At 46.0% G+C, this 13852-nt stretch overlaps 1 protein-coding gene across 6 annotated transcripts in view; it reads right to left on the reverse strand.

Annotated features, from left to right (window-relative positions):
- Window positions 1–13852, reverse strand: part of SLC35F4 (solute carrier family 35 member F4) — a 59849-nt gene continuing 45997 nt past the window's right edge. For all 6 annotated transcript variants that reach the window (XM_061613307.1, XM_061613308.1, XM_061613309.1 and 3 more), the window contains 4 exons: window positions 7554–7679; window positions 4155–4347; window positions 1640–1729; window positions 1–460 (listed from right to left, as the gene is read on the reverse strand). In XM_061613307.1, coding sequence (XP_061469291.1) covers window positions 219–460; window positions 1640–1729; window positions 4155–4347; window positions 7554–7679 — 651 coding nt within the window. In that variant the 3' untranslated portion in view covers window positions 1–218. The remainder of the gene's footprint in view (window positions 461–1639; window positions 1730–4154; window positions 4348–7553; window positions 7680–13852) is intronic.

The raw sequence follows: 13852 nt of genomic DNA on the forward strand, positions 1-13852 counted from the left end.
ATTAAAAAAGGAATTTATTGTAATCATTTGTACCTACTCCTGGATAGGTGTACAAATGTAAAGAGTTTACGTTCCAATGTGTTCAGCGCTGAATTTACACTCCGTTCCCAGTTTCAAAGTAATAACTCATTTTGTAGCATACAAGTGGGTGAGAAAAAAAATCAATTAAATCATATTCACAGAATATACATTGGCGTGCAAATAAGAGGTCGCCAGCCCTAAGCCAGCGGTATAGACACAGTCCCATTGGCTCGGCTTCTGCTTCGGAATTGAACACTCGAGTCCGTGATGTCCTCAGCGTGGTCCTCGCCTTTCTTCTCCTTTAAGCTGTTGATGAATCTCAGCGTGATCTCATCCCACTCCTCAGGAAGCAGCATCAGCAGGAAACCAAGGCAGATGATGCTGGTGGCCCCCAACCTCACTACGCTGAAGATAACCTCGCGCTTGAGAAGATCGACGGCTACATTCAGAGAGAAAAAGTGGAGGGAGAAAAGAGATTAGTTACGGCCCGGGTTGCGGAACCTCTTTTAGTCTGAGAGCTGCATTCCCACAGGGGCAACCAGTGGGGGGGTGGAGCCAGAGGCAAACGTGAGTGGAGCAAAAGGTGCAACTCTTACCTTTGCACAGTAAAATTGAAAGGTGTTCTACACACGCCAACACCCTACCCACATTTCACTCTCTACCACCCAGGCAAGCAAAGTTCAAAGACCCATTCCGGCAAGGCAAAAGCATTCGAGGAGGGCGCAGAGCAGGGCCTTTGAAGGATGTCGCCTGAGAATAGGGGGCGTGACTTGGGAAGGGGCGTGGCCTGCAAAGTTCTAACGCTCAGATGTTCAAATCAGGCTAAACTGGTTATAGCTAGCATACCAGTTTTATTATCTTTGTAGCTTAGATTTAAGAACGTAAGAAGAGCCCTGCAGTTGGATCAGGACAGCGGCCCATCTAGTCCAGCATCCTGTTCTCACAGTGGCCAACCAGACGCCCCAGTGGGATGCCCCCAAGCGAGGCAGGAGGGCAACAGCGCTCCCCCAACCTGCGATTCGAAGCAAGTGGTGTTCAAAGGCATACTGGGTGGTTGTTTTCAATTGTTTTTAACACTGCATTTTAAGGTTGTTATAACCCGCTCTGGGACCTCTGAGTGAAGGGCGGGAAATACATGCTATAATGCTAATACACTACTACTAATAACAACAACAGTGGGGGAGAACATGGCCATCGCAGATAGTCGCCACTGATGTTACTATGTCGTATCCCACTCTGGGATTATTTTTTACTCAAGAGCAGATTAGGAAACTGGATTTAGCCTGGCAGATATCAGATAGATTCATTCAAGTATGTCACACAGGGAATGTTTCATTTTTTATATTTTTCCCCTCCTCTACTTTTTGGGGTGCAAGGAGTTTGAAACCTGGGGATGGAGGGCGTCCCTGAGTAATAAACCTGTCAAAGTTCAGACAAAATTGGTCTCATTATTTGGGGTATACACAGACCAATCCATACCCCTCTCCAGGGCTCCATTTTCCGGTATTTGAAAAGTACTGAAATTAAACGAGTGCTGCAGAGGGAAAATGAGACAGGAAACACAGATGCAAATACTTGCTTTTGTTTTTTGTAAAGGATCGAAATGCATGATTTATACCTGCATTGCCAGGAACACTGAGCACCGTCCCAATAGATATTAAGATTGGGTATGTAAGCACAACACCAACGTTCACCAAGATGTTAAAAGCTGCAAAGGAAAAGAGTGGAAGATGAGATTGTGGGGAAGGTCTCTTCCACACCACTAGAATCAGGATCCGCAAGGAAATCTCTTTCTGTAAGCCTGCCATTCCCAATCTAGTATCCTCCAAACATTTGGGACTACAGCTCCAGAACGTTGGGTGCTTGAGGCTCACAGAAGATGCAGGCAGTGCAGAGTCACATGTCGAAGATCATACAGGGCCTTGAACAGTTCCAAGGAGCCCAGCTAAAGCTGCTACGATCACCGGTTGCGAGGAGCTGGAACCAACTGAAGCCTTGCAGGCTGACCAAGCGTAAAGTGTGGTAGGCTCCACCTACCTGGAGGAGTTGGCTGACCAGTTAAAGGGCCCTCACCTTATTTTGTAGCCCATGGCTTCTGCGGAGCTGGGAGAACAGAGGTGCTGCAGGGGGCTCATCCTGTGAAGGCCCTGAAGAAGGTACTGGCGAGCCTTCTCCCCAAGGAAGTAGCTCAAACTTACTCGGCTGTGCACTGCAAAAGCCCTGGATTGTGGGCCCTGAAACCATCATCCCCAGCCAGCAAGTCTGTGCTGGCTGGGACTTATGGCAATTCTACTCCAAAACATCTGGAGGGCACCACATCTGGAGTCTGGTTTAAACTAAGCTCCAAAACCCACACAAAGGCCTTCTCCTGTTTTGTTGTCCTCCGCACCTGGTATTCAGAGATATATTATCTCTGTACCTGGAAGTTCTGTTTAGCAGTCATGCCCAGTAGTCTAATAGCCTCTGACACACTTATCTCCCATGCAGGGCCGGGACCAAGCATGACTGGGCCCTTGGGCACCAGCCTGCCCCGGGCACACAGCTGCTGCCTGTTCCACCTACCCCTCTCCTGTCTTTTCCTGCTGCGTGGGCGGAGTGCACAGGGCTGCCATCAACCAAGATCACGACAGAGGCTTCTCTAAGGGGCTGCTTTCCCTGCCGCCATCTTGGTTGATTGCACACATGCACGGCACGCTATGTGCATGCACATGCCTGCCACCAACCAAGATGGCGGTAGAGGCATCAGCCTCTTAAAGAAGCCTCTGCCACCACCTTGGTTGATGGCAACCCTGTGCGCACCGCACACACAGCAGCAAAAGACAGGAGAGGGATAGGTGGAACGAGTGAACAGGTAGGTGGCCTGGAAGCTCCCTCTCAGCAATCCATGGCGGGGGAGTGCTATCCTCCCACCCTAATGAGGGGCCCCTCTGGGCCGCAGGGGCCCTCGGCCAGGCCCTGACCTGGCCACCATTTGCCACCGGCCCTGCTCCTGTGAATGTGTCCGATACTTCCCAAAAGCCGTCTAAGTCAGTGGCAGTCTGTGCATCTTGTGAGAGCAAAATGTGTTTGGGTGATGGGCTCCCTTAGGATCTATCCTGATTCTACTGCCAATGTCCCTGAGTTCTAATGTTATAAAAGAGATGAAGATACATGTCTCATAAACCACATATAATTTTACAAACCTTGGAAAGGATGTCCTGGTTCAAATGTATTTATTTTATTTTATTTTATTTGTTTGACAGATGTATAAACTGCATCATAGCCTAAGACCTTTGACGCAGTGCACAAGCTAAAAATGAGATAAAATGCATAAATACAAACTCTGCAAACAAGAAAAACGTTTCTACGGATGTACAATGAATATTCCATAAAATGACAGGGTCATGCATCAGGGAAAGCCTTCTTAAACAAAATCGTCTTCAGTAGCCACCTAAACAAGAAAGCACTAGACGCCTGTCTGATTTCAGATGGTAGTTGATTCCAGAGGGCCTTAAACTAGGTGCAAACTAACTGATGCTATCTTCTCACTGGAGAAACCTTCGAGCAATCCAGCCTAAGCTGAGCACTTCTAAGGTCCACCAACTTCAGTGCCATGTTCTGAAATCTCTTTCGCTGAACTCGGTGAGATTGGAAAGTGTTTAACACTGGATGGATTAAGGAATCGTTGCCCACATTCTGACTCTCCACCACACCACTAGAAACAAAGGGTTCGATCCCCAGGGGCATCTCCAGGTAGAGCTTGGAGAGACTCCCTGCCTGAAATCCTGAAGAGCCGCTGTCAGTCAGCGTCAACAAAACTGACCTAAATGGACCAGTGGTCTGACTCAGTATAAGACCAGCTTCCTATGTTCCTGCGTGGGTCACTAACAGCTAAAAGTGGCTAGCATCTAAAACCAGAGAAGAGAAAAAGAAGGGGGGAAACCCCAAAACGCTAGAAAAGTATTGTGTTTTATTTATAATCCAAGCCTAACGCGTTTCATGGAAAAACACTTCACACCAGCTGTTGTTCCCCTGACGAAGGCCTAAATCCACACAGGCTCTTCCCTGTGTGGGTCAAACACACCTAAGAATTCCGCTGTAAAGGAAACAGAAATGTGCATTTGAATATTGAAAGGTTTCCTTAACCCACCTACCTAGCCAGAGGCCTGCTATTCCACACAGATAGCCCCACGGCACAGCTGCAAAGGGTGACCAGTATTCCACCTTGGTAAAATAAAGTATGATCGGTGTAAAGGACAGAAAAATCAAGTTGAAAAAGCCGAGGGTAGAGATGAAGTGGGCAGCTTCCCCAAAGTTGGCACTTCCAAGGAACATCTTAAACAAAACCTAAGAGGGAAAAGGAAAACAACTGAGAAAAGTTACAGAGTAGAAGCAGAAGGGATGTTCACGAGGTGCACGCGGCACAGCTGGACTCGCAGCAGCAAACTCCTGGAGAGCAGTGGTTCAGGTTTGCAAAGGGCTGTGGCATGGCGGGACAGCATCTGCCTTGGACGCAGAAAGGCCCTGGTCCAATCCCTGGCCTCTCCAGGAAGGGATGGGAATACCCCCTGCCCAAAACCCTGAAGAGCCACTGCCAGTCAGTGTAGACAACACTGAGCTAGATAGACCAATAGTCTGATTCAGTATTAGGCAGATTCCTACATTCCAGGTGCTTGATTATGCCGCTGTCAAAAGCAGACAGCTTGTTCATTCACACTTGGAAGGGGACATCGCCTTGGGACAGTGTCTAGGCAGAAAGAGCCTCCTTTAGGTCTGAAGTGGTGCGGTAGCACCAACCCTTTGGAATTCCCTCCTCTTAAATATTAGACAGGCGCCATCTCTGTTATCTTTTCGGCACCTGTTGAAGACCTTCCTCTTTCAACAAGCCTTTTAAGTAGAGACCTTATCCCAGTCTGTGTCGGAGGCCGTGTGTGTGAGTGTGTGTGTGTGAGAGAGAGAGAGAGAGAGAGAATACTGTGTTTGCACTTGGCACACAAAGTGGCCTCCACCACCCTCTCTGGCTACTGTGCTGCATTTGCAATATTTTAACTTTTTTGCATCTCGGGAAAATGTTTGCTTGGGTGAGTGTCCCTTAGTTGGTGGCAGGGCAGGGACCGGGAGGTGGTTAAGTGAGAGAGATTATGCTGGCTGGCTGAGTGGGGGGGGGTTGCACTTGGTTTGACGTGCAAAGACCTGAGTAGTGGCCTCAGCCTCCCTCCCCACCACCCTTACCAGCGGAGAGACCACCATTGCTATCTTATAATAAAAAGAATTATTCTACTACCTCTGTGTGTGTGTGTTTATTTTTAATGTGTTTTAGGCTACTTAGATGTGCAGCAGCCAAGGCCAGCACCTTGTAGGTGTTTTTTTTTAAAAAGTAACTGAAACATAATTGTGGTGATTACTTTTGAGGAAAAGTAAAGTAATCCGTTACTTTCAGAGCAATTGTAATTGTAACAGCAATTACTGCTTTTTTGGGCCATGTAATTGTAACTGTAATTTATTACTTTTTAAAAGAAATCTTCCAAGCTGTGGTCATTAAGCATCATACATTAAACATCAACCACAGTTGCTTGATGCATACAATTCAAACAAAAACATTTCTCGGACTGGAAATTAAGACAGAAATCTTAGCTAAAAGATGGAGCCTGGGTCGGGAACATTTAATTTAGCCAACTTGCTTCTGGCAAAAACGGTTTAAGTGCCCTCATGCCAGCCCAGTCACCAGAAGGCCACTATAGGAAGAAAAGAGCCTAATGTTGTGGAGATTTTAGATGGGAGCGCTCAGGAGTAAAGATGGTTGCCCCTGAATGCTGCAGTTCTAAACACACTTACTAAGGGACTAAGCCCCCATAAAACTCAACAGAACTTACTTCTGAGTAGATATAGTTTGGATTGTGCTGTTGGTAAAGCTTGACTAGGGATCCTCTGCAAAGACATCCATATCCAAGCAGAGTTGGCAACCCCCTGCCTGGAATGCCCTGCCCTTATCTTTTAATGTGGCTGCTCCAAACTTCTTCACAGATTTGACCCTTCACTTCAGAAAGAGGTCTGAGAAATGAGTAAGAGTAAGAAGATTCTCTACTCTTTTCTGTCTCCCTGTGGGCTGCTATAAACTCACTTTGACAGCCAACCCAATTCCAGTGAGTAATAATTGACAGAGAGAAAACACACATGGTTTGGTCTACCTTCATAGGCAGCAGCTTAGGAACAACAGCAATTGGAGCCTCGCTGCCCAGTATGTGAATTCTCTCTTACCACTATTGGGCAAGAAACAAACCATCATGCAACCAACAAGGTGCATCATCAGTGAGTTTAAGGGGGTTGAGCTGACCACATGGAACAACTGTTATTGCTTCTATGGATGTAAGGGAGTGAGGTTAAAGATAAATGTAATGCAAATAGAAAAAGAAAAACAAAAGACAGTGATGATTTCCTAAAAGTAATACCATACCAACCACAACAATATTCCTATGAGTAAGGCAAAAAACTCAGCATCCCACAGCCAGTCAGGATTCCTAATCAAAAACAAAAACTAAAACAATCCTGGCAGCCAGTCAGCCAAGGTCACAGAAATCCCCATGAAGCACAACCTGACCCGGGGGCTGCAGTTAGTGCAGAATGCTGTGGCACGATTGCTGACATGTGTGAGATCCTATCAGCACATAATACCTGTGTTCTGGAATCTGCACCGGTTGCTGATTTGCTACCAGGCCAAGTTCAAGGTACCACATAGTACTTGTTCTGCTGTTTTAAGAAGAAATCAGTCCTTCAGTGTGGCAGCATCTACGCTTTGGAACTCCCTGCCTATTGACATTAGCAGGTGCCGTCATTGTACTCTTTTTGGCACCTGCCAAAACACTTTTGTTTAGCCAAGCTACCCAGGACATCCAGAAGCTGCTGCCTGATGCAGACACCTCCCTCTACCTCATAAGGGCAGGGCTGTTAAGGGGCGTGGCCTGGACAGATGGGTGTGCCCTAGGTGAGCCTCAAGGCTCAGAGTGTTGCATTCAACCCATAGGCCAGAGGTGACTCACCCCGATTTTAGAAGAGGCCCCACCTATACTGGAAACCTCTTTGTGGGGGGTGGGGGTGGAAAGACATTGATGGGAATCCCTTGCCACCTAGGAAGATTGCACTTGCAACAAAAGAGAGATGTTGTGAGTGATAATTTCCTCCTCTCACTGGAGGAGCTCATTGTCATCAGCTTTCATCGTGTTCTTCCATCCGTGCACAGGGAGCCTCTCTCAAACAACGCCAATAAAATGCCAGTGCAGAAAATGAGGGACTCAGGGATGTTAATCTTGCTGCGGTGGAATAATAGAGTTTTCATTAAGACTCGATAAAGGGAAGCCAAGCCAATTCCTTGGTGGCCCACAAGAGTAATTATCTCCGTCGTAACTTTCCCCTGATGCACTTGGCACAGAATGTAAATCAGCAAAAAGAAGGAAAAGGCCCTTCGCTTTAAGGAGATCTCCCTTCGCTCTCCTGCGGGCAAGCATGGTTTTTTTTAAAAAAAAGCATTAAGGTGGTAAGATAATGCAATGACCTACCTTATACAGCGCAGACGTCGATGCAGATCCAACGGCATAGGCAACCCCGATAATTGAATCGCCTTGGAAACCGTCTGCATATGCCATCATAACAATTCCGGTGATGGCCATTATGGTGGCAACTATCTGTGTAATCCACAAGGAAAGAAATTTATAGCAGCTTTATGATCTGTACAGAGAGGCGATGAGGTTGCTGCAAGTGTGTGTTTGTGAGCGTGCGTGAAACAGGCCGTGTGAGTGTTTTGGATGGGGTTAGAGTACTGTGACAGACGTGTAGGCTACAGACACTATGGGGGGGTGTTTTTGTAACAGCCCATGTCCTCTTTTCATGAAAGTCAAGGGACTTTTCTTAAGATCGTTTTAGATTTGAAATCCATTTGTGCAAGACTGTTCCAAAATTAGTTTGGTTTCAGTTATTGGTTCTTTCCAGTATAGGCACAGAAATTATAGTTCTAGGGGGAAAGCCAGGAAGGAAAGGTATCTGTCAAGGACACTGCAGGTGTAGACCAAGGATGGGGAACCTGTGGCTCTCCTGATGGTCCTGGACTACAGTTCCCATAATCCTTGACACAGAAACATAGGAACATATACCGAGTCAGAACAATGGTCCCTCATTGCCTACACCGCTGTCCTTCAACATTGGGTACCCAGATGTTGTTGGACTACAACTCCCAGCATCCTTGGCCATTGGCTAAGCGCTGGGGTTGATGGGCATCATAGTTCAACAACATCTTGGGAACCAAGATTGAAAACAGTGGGGGACATTCCCAGCCCTAGCAGGAGATGCTGGGGATTTTGGTTGATGCTTTAGGGTATTTTAGTTGATGAGATGGTTCCTAACTCTGTTGGTTTGGACATAATGCTAAACCATAGTTCAGTGCTACATGAATGAGCAGGCACTGAGTTGTTCAGGACATGCACGCAACTAAATGTTTAAAGAGGAGCAGAGTATGTGTGTATGTGCATGCATGGGCTGAGTGCCTGCTTCTGTGCATGGATCTAAGAACATAAAAACGTAAGAAGAGTCCTGCTGGATCGGGGCAGTGGCCCATCTGGTCCTGCATCCTGTTCTCACAGCGGCCAAACGCTGTTGCGTTTTCCAGCAATTGGTATCATTTTATTTTATATTATTTATTTAACAATTTTTTTATACCACTTGATTGCAATAAAACCTCTGCGTGGTTTATACCACCAACAGAAACGCTATGTCCTCACTGCAGGTTGTATTCAACATAACGCTAAGGCGAACGTTCTGTCAGCGCAAAGGATTTCTCCTTGCGCAATGGAGTGTTCTCCCCCTCTCCTCCTCCTGCACGGCCCCTAAATCTGTCCTGGGGTTCCCCTCAACCCCCTGGAGCAGATTTGGGGATGGCATGGAGTGCGCGCATGGGGGGGAAGGGGGAAGTTCCATTGCACTAGTGCTAATCCTTGCACTAATGCTATTTGTATGCGTGCAGAACTTGGGGGGTGCTGGCAGAGAAAGTGGGGCAACAGAAGCTGAGTAGCCAGCATGTGGGAGAGTGGGCAGCAGCTGGGGAACGGGGGGCACCTTGCTCAGGGCTCCACGAAACATGGCAGCATTGCTGTTTCAGTTCAAAACTGGTACACCTTTGGCTCCTGGAAGCCAAGGCAATTGCAAGGGGCCTAAAATTATTCAAAGGGTCACAGGAGTGGCACATCCCTGGGATTGCCAGGGAAGTGGCGGCAGCAGCAGCGGTGATCATTCTTTTTTTAAAAAAGAGTGATGGGAGCCAATGAAAAGCAAGTCTGCCCTTAGCTCTGTCACATTCCTTGGCCATGCTAACATACAGCAGCCTCCACCAGCTTGCTGCATCTTCCTGGTGTGCCTTCCACTTATGACACACTATGGTTTGGACTGCATGGAATAATCTGTGCCAAGCTCTGTGGGGAAGGATCCTGCCTCTGGGAGAAGAGGGTTGGAGTCATAAGAACGTAAGAAGAGCCAGCTGGATCAGGCCAGCGGCCCCTCTAGTCCAGCATCCTGTTCTCACAGTGGCCAACCAGATGCCCCGGTGGGAAGCCCACAAGCAGGACCTGAGCACAACAGGTTGCGATTCCCAGCAAGAACTATGAGACCCTCTCAACTGTCTCTTCATTCTGCATCACAATACAGGCAGGTGTCCTTCCCCATCGGCTCATATTGGCAGCTGTCAGTTTGCTTATCTCCCTCACCTGATTTACACAAGTATTCATTAAGCAGCAAAGTAAATTGGACAAAAAGAACCATGAAATAAAGACTAGCGTTGCAAGCTTGAATAGGTTGAATCAATGGATTAATCAACAAAAGCTTTCATTCGGTTCATTCATTGGTGAAGGTCAATTTTAATCAGCAAAGACAAATTTTAATGGATGGCGCTGAGGGTTCAAAAGATGCACTGGCTATGTCCGGAAGCTATTCTGGCTCTGGTGTGTTAACTGTAATAGAAACTGGAAAAGGTACCATAAAAAGTAATCTTTCCTTCTAACACTGCGTAGTAGCATCTGCTTCTCAAATCAGACTTAGTGCACACTTCCTCCAATCTCTCCAAAAGGGCATTAATGTTCAAGTTTTGATAATATGCAAAATTATTTGGAAAATGGAAATGGACTGCCTTCAAGTCGATTCCGACTTATGACAACCCTATGAGTAGGGTTTTCGTGGTAAGCGGTATTCAGAGGGGGTTTACCATTGCCTTCCTCTGAGCAAAATTATTTAAATAGCATTAATTCTTAGGGAGGTATAGTCCATCATGGGCTTGACATTGGCAACACTTAGGGTTGCCAGGTTTCTGGTCTGAGACTAGGAGAAGACGAAGTCAGCCAAGTGCAGGTGTTCTTGCAACATTGTAATGGGAAAAACCACAAGGTGGAATTCTCCCTTCCCCCTGCACAACTTTTAAAGATACAGAAGACCTCCTGGTTGCCAGGTCCAGCCTCCAAGAGGTCGTCCTTATCTTTAAAAGTTGTGCAGGGGGAAGGGAGAATTCCACCTTGTGGTTTTTCCCATGACAGGGTTGCAAGAACACCTGCACTTGGCTGACTTTCCCTTCTCCTAAAGATACAGGATCTTCCGTATCTTTAAAAGTTGTGCGTTATGGAACTGTGGCTTTTTGACCGATATACCGCCATGTCACACTAAATTTCAATGGGTGTGGTATGACACAGCAATAAAGCTGTTAGATTTGTTGCTGCTCCCCAATCCTTTCTGCACCTGCACACTTCTGTTCCTGCATGATTCCCCTGTGAAAACGGCAGGGAATAAAAGCAGTATGCTTCCAAATACCAGTTGCTGGAAACTGCAAGAGAGGAGAGTGCACTTTGCACTTAGGTCCTGCTTGAGGGTTTCCCATGGACAACTGGTTGGCCACTTTGAGAACAGGATGCTGGAGTAGTTGGGCCACTGGCCTGATCCAGGAGCCAGGTTCTTCTTTATACAGCCATGAGAGTGGCTGTATAGTATAGCCAGCGTGGATTTTTCACATTCCACCATGGTAAATTGAAAGTACCCCCAATGCCATTCTGCTGCTTCCCATAAGGTCATTTCAAAACAAAACCTTACCAAACTTATAGTCCTGAACTCAGAAATGCTTGGTTAACAACCCTCTCAGTTTTCATGGCAATACACAAAACATTCAGAGAGAATCCAGAGTTCAAAGTCTAAAAGAAGAGTAAATAAATCCAGACCCACTGGACTTTTTTGTCAGTGGTCTCATAATTCCTGGATTCCTGCACTGAGCAGGGGATTGGATTTGATGGCCTTGTAGGCCCCTTCCAACTCTACTATTCTATGTTTTGTTAAAATTAATTAAAAATCAGCCATGTTCACAGAGTACCTGTAATCCTATTACTGACCTTGCCCCATACTCTGGCCTTCATCTTCTGCAGTTTAAAAGTTAAAAAAATACCTGGCCGATTTTAAATTAATTTAAGAAATTTAGCATTGAAGTCAATGATAAGCCCAGGCATGCTCAGTAAGAACTGTCAGTGTTCTAAAAGCCAGACTCACAGCTGCTTGGCTTGGCTAATCAGGGAGCCACACCCATGCTAGACATTTATTCCACTTTAAACAGTCATGGCTTCCCCCAACAAATCCTGGGAAGTGTAGTTTGTAAACGGTGCTGAGAGTTGTTAGGAAACTCTTATTCCTCTGACACAACTCCAGTGGCCAGAGTGGTTTAACAGTCAGCCCCTCTTCACAGAGAATTCTGATGACTGTAGCTCTGTGAGGGGAATAGTGTACATTCTTAAACCTCAAGGGTTTTTTGCCTATTAGTGAATTATGTACTTATGTTAATAATGTCCCAAATTTCATCACTTTATTCCCGCAATTTTCTGGGTTAATGGAAACGGATTCTTTTCTGGAAGCAACACTGAAATGAGCACTAAACGTTCACTATATTCCACTAGATTTCCAGAAGTGGCTCTTACGTTGTGTGAAAGATCAAATAAAATGCTGAAAATATCAGGTAGAGACACATCAGAAAAATGGAATAAACTGCTGTATGAATGCAGCCCAGCTCTGCCAGTTCAAGGGGACAAACCTTTGAGCAAGGAGCCCAAACTGCTAGAAGCATAGAGTTGGAAAGGCCTCAAAGGCCATCTAGTCCAACTCCTGCCAATGCAGGAAACCCACTACTATAGCAACTACTAGCATCTCTGATAAGTGGCCCTCCAGCCTCTGTTTTAAATCTCAAATGATGAAGGGTCCACTACCTTGAGTCCATCTGTTCCACCATCATGCAGCTTGCCTCATCATGGAAATTCTTCCTAATGTTTGGTCCAAATCTTTTCCCTCATAATTCAAACACATTAGCTTGGGTTTGACTCTCTGGATCAAGAGAAAACATGTTGGCTCCATCACTTATGTGATAGACCTTCAAATATTTGAAGATGATGATCATATCACTTCTTACAGGACAATCCAAACCCAAGATCCACCAGGATGAGAGTTTGGATTTGGCGGATCTTTGGCTTTCCAAGTTGAGCTGGGATTCAACCAGGGCTATGCTGATGCAAGTCCCTCACCCTGGCTGACCTGGGACTCTGCCAGCTCAGTTGGAGCTCAGCTGACAGAACTTAAGCCTGCATAATTTATGCCTGCATAAGTCCCAAAAAAGGAGTGTTTGGGGGGAGGAGATGGAGGGATGGAACAAAGAGAGACATCTATTACAAATCCCATTCAGTTTGTTCATATGACTCAGGGCCTAATCCCTTAGGCCCGCACTCACCTGCCAGCTCAGATGGCAGTAGCTCCTCTCAGAGGCTCCTGAACAGAGTTTTGAATAGGGATAACTTACACCAGTGTAAGTTACACTGGTGTAAATTTTGCCAGCTTCCCACAGTTAGGATTGCTTTGTTTATGGTCTTTTCTGCAGGCTAAACATACCCAACATCCCTTCTACTCATAGGACGTGCTTTTTCCAGGCCTCTAACCATCTTTGTCACCCTCCTTGGGACATACTCCAGTTGGTCAATATCCCAACTGCTCTATATTTCTCTATATTGAGCCTATATTTCAAAGCCGGTTCCCATGTTCGGTCAAGCTCATCACAGAAACCAGGATGGAGCTGTGCAGATAAAGAGGAAGGGCTATGACAACAGGAACAAATCAAACCTATAGGAATGCTCAGGCTTGACTCTCAGTGGCTGCCATTAAGTTCTATGGAGCAAAATGAACAGGTTGAAATCTGGGTCCCAGCTGAGAGGGGGCAAAGCCTGCATCTGTCCTCAGACCCAGGGGCAAGGAGCAAGGAGAAACCAGAGTGGTTTCTCCACATGCAGCCCTTTATTTCCCTTTATTTATAGTCCCAGGCTATGGTCTGAAGGCACATAAGGCCAGCTCGTTCAGGTCTAGTCAGTGCCTGGATGGGAGACCACCTGGGAACCATATTTAAGCTGCCTTGGGTTTCTATCATGAAAAGAAAGGTGGGGTGTAAATTTAATAAATAAATATTTTCTTCCATATAAGTGGATGGGAGTCCTGCTCAGCCCAATGGGAAAAAATAAAATGCTACATTTGAGAATGCAAGGTGAAAAGCAGTCAATGAATCTATTGCATAATTCAAAAAAATAAATTTTGGGGAATATTGTGCAATTTTCTGGTGGCTTTCCTTATAATATACAGACAATCCTTGCTCTGTGCCCCCCTCATAAAGATGAGTGATAATTTTCTCTTAAAAAGATAAGTGTGAGGTTGTACTAGCAATTTTTACATGGAAATGGCTCCATAAATCCAACGTCTCCTAGTTATTATTCCACAGTTACTTGTCCTTATAAATGTATTCACGTGGAATTAAATC

The sequence above is a fragment of the Rhineura floridana genome, chromosome 2 (genome assembly GCF_030035675.1).
Source record: "Rhineura floridana isolate rRhiFlo1 chromosome 2, rRhiFlo1.hap2, whole genome shotgun sequence".
Classification (NCBI taxonomy): Eukaryota; Metazoa; Chordata; class Lepidosauria; order Squamata; family Rhineuridae; genus Rhineura; species Rhineura floridana.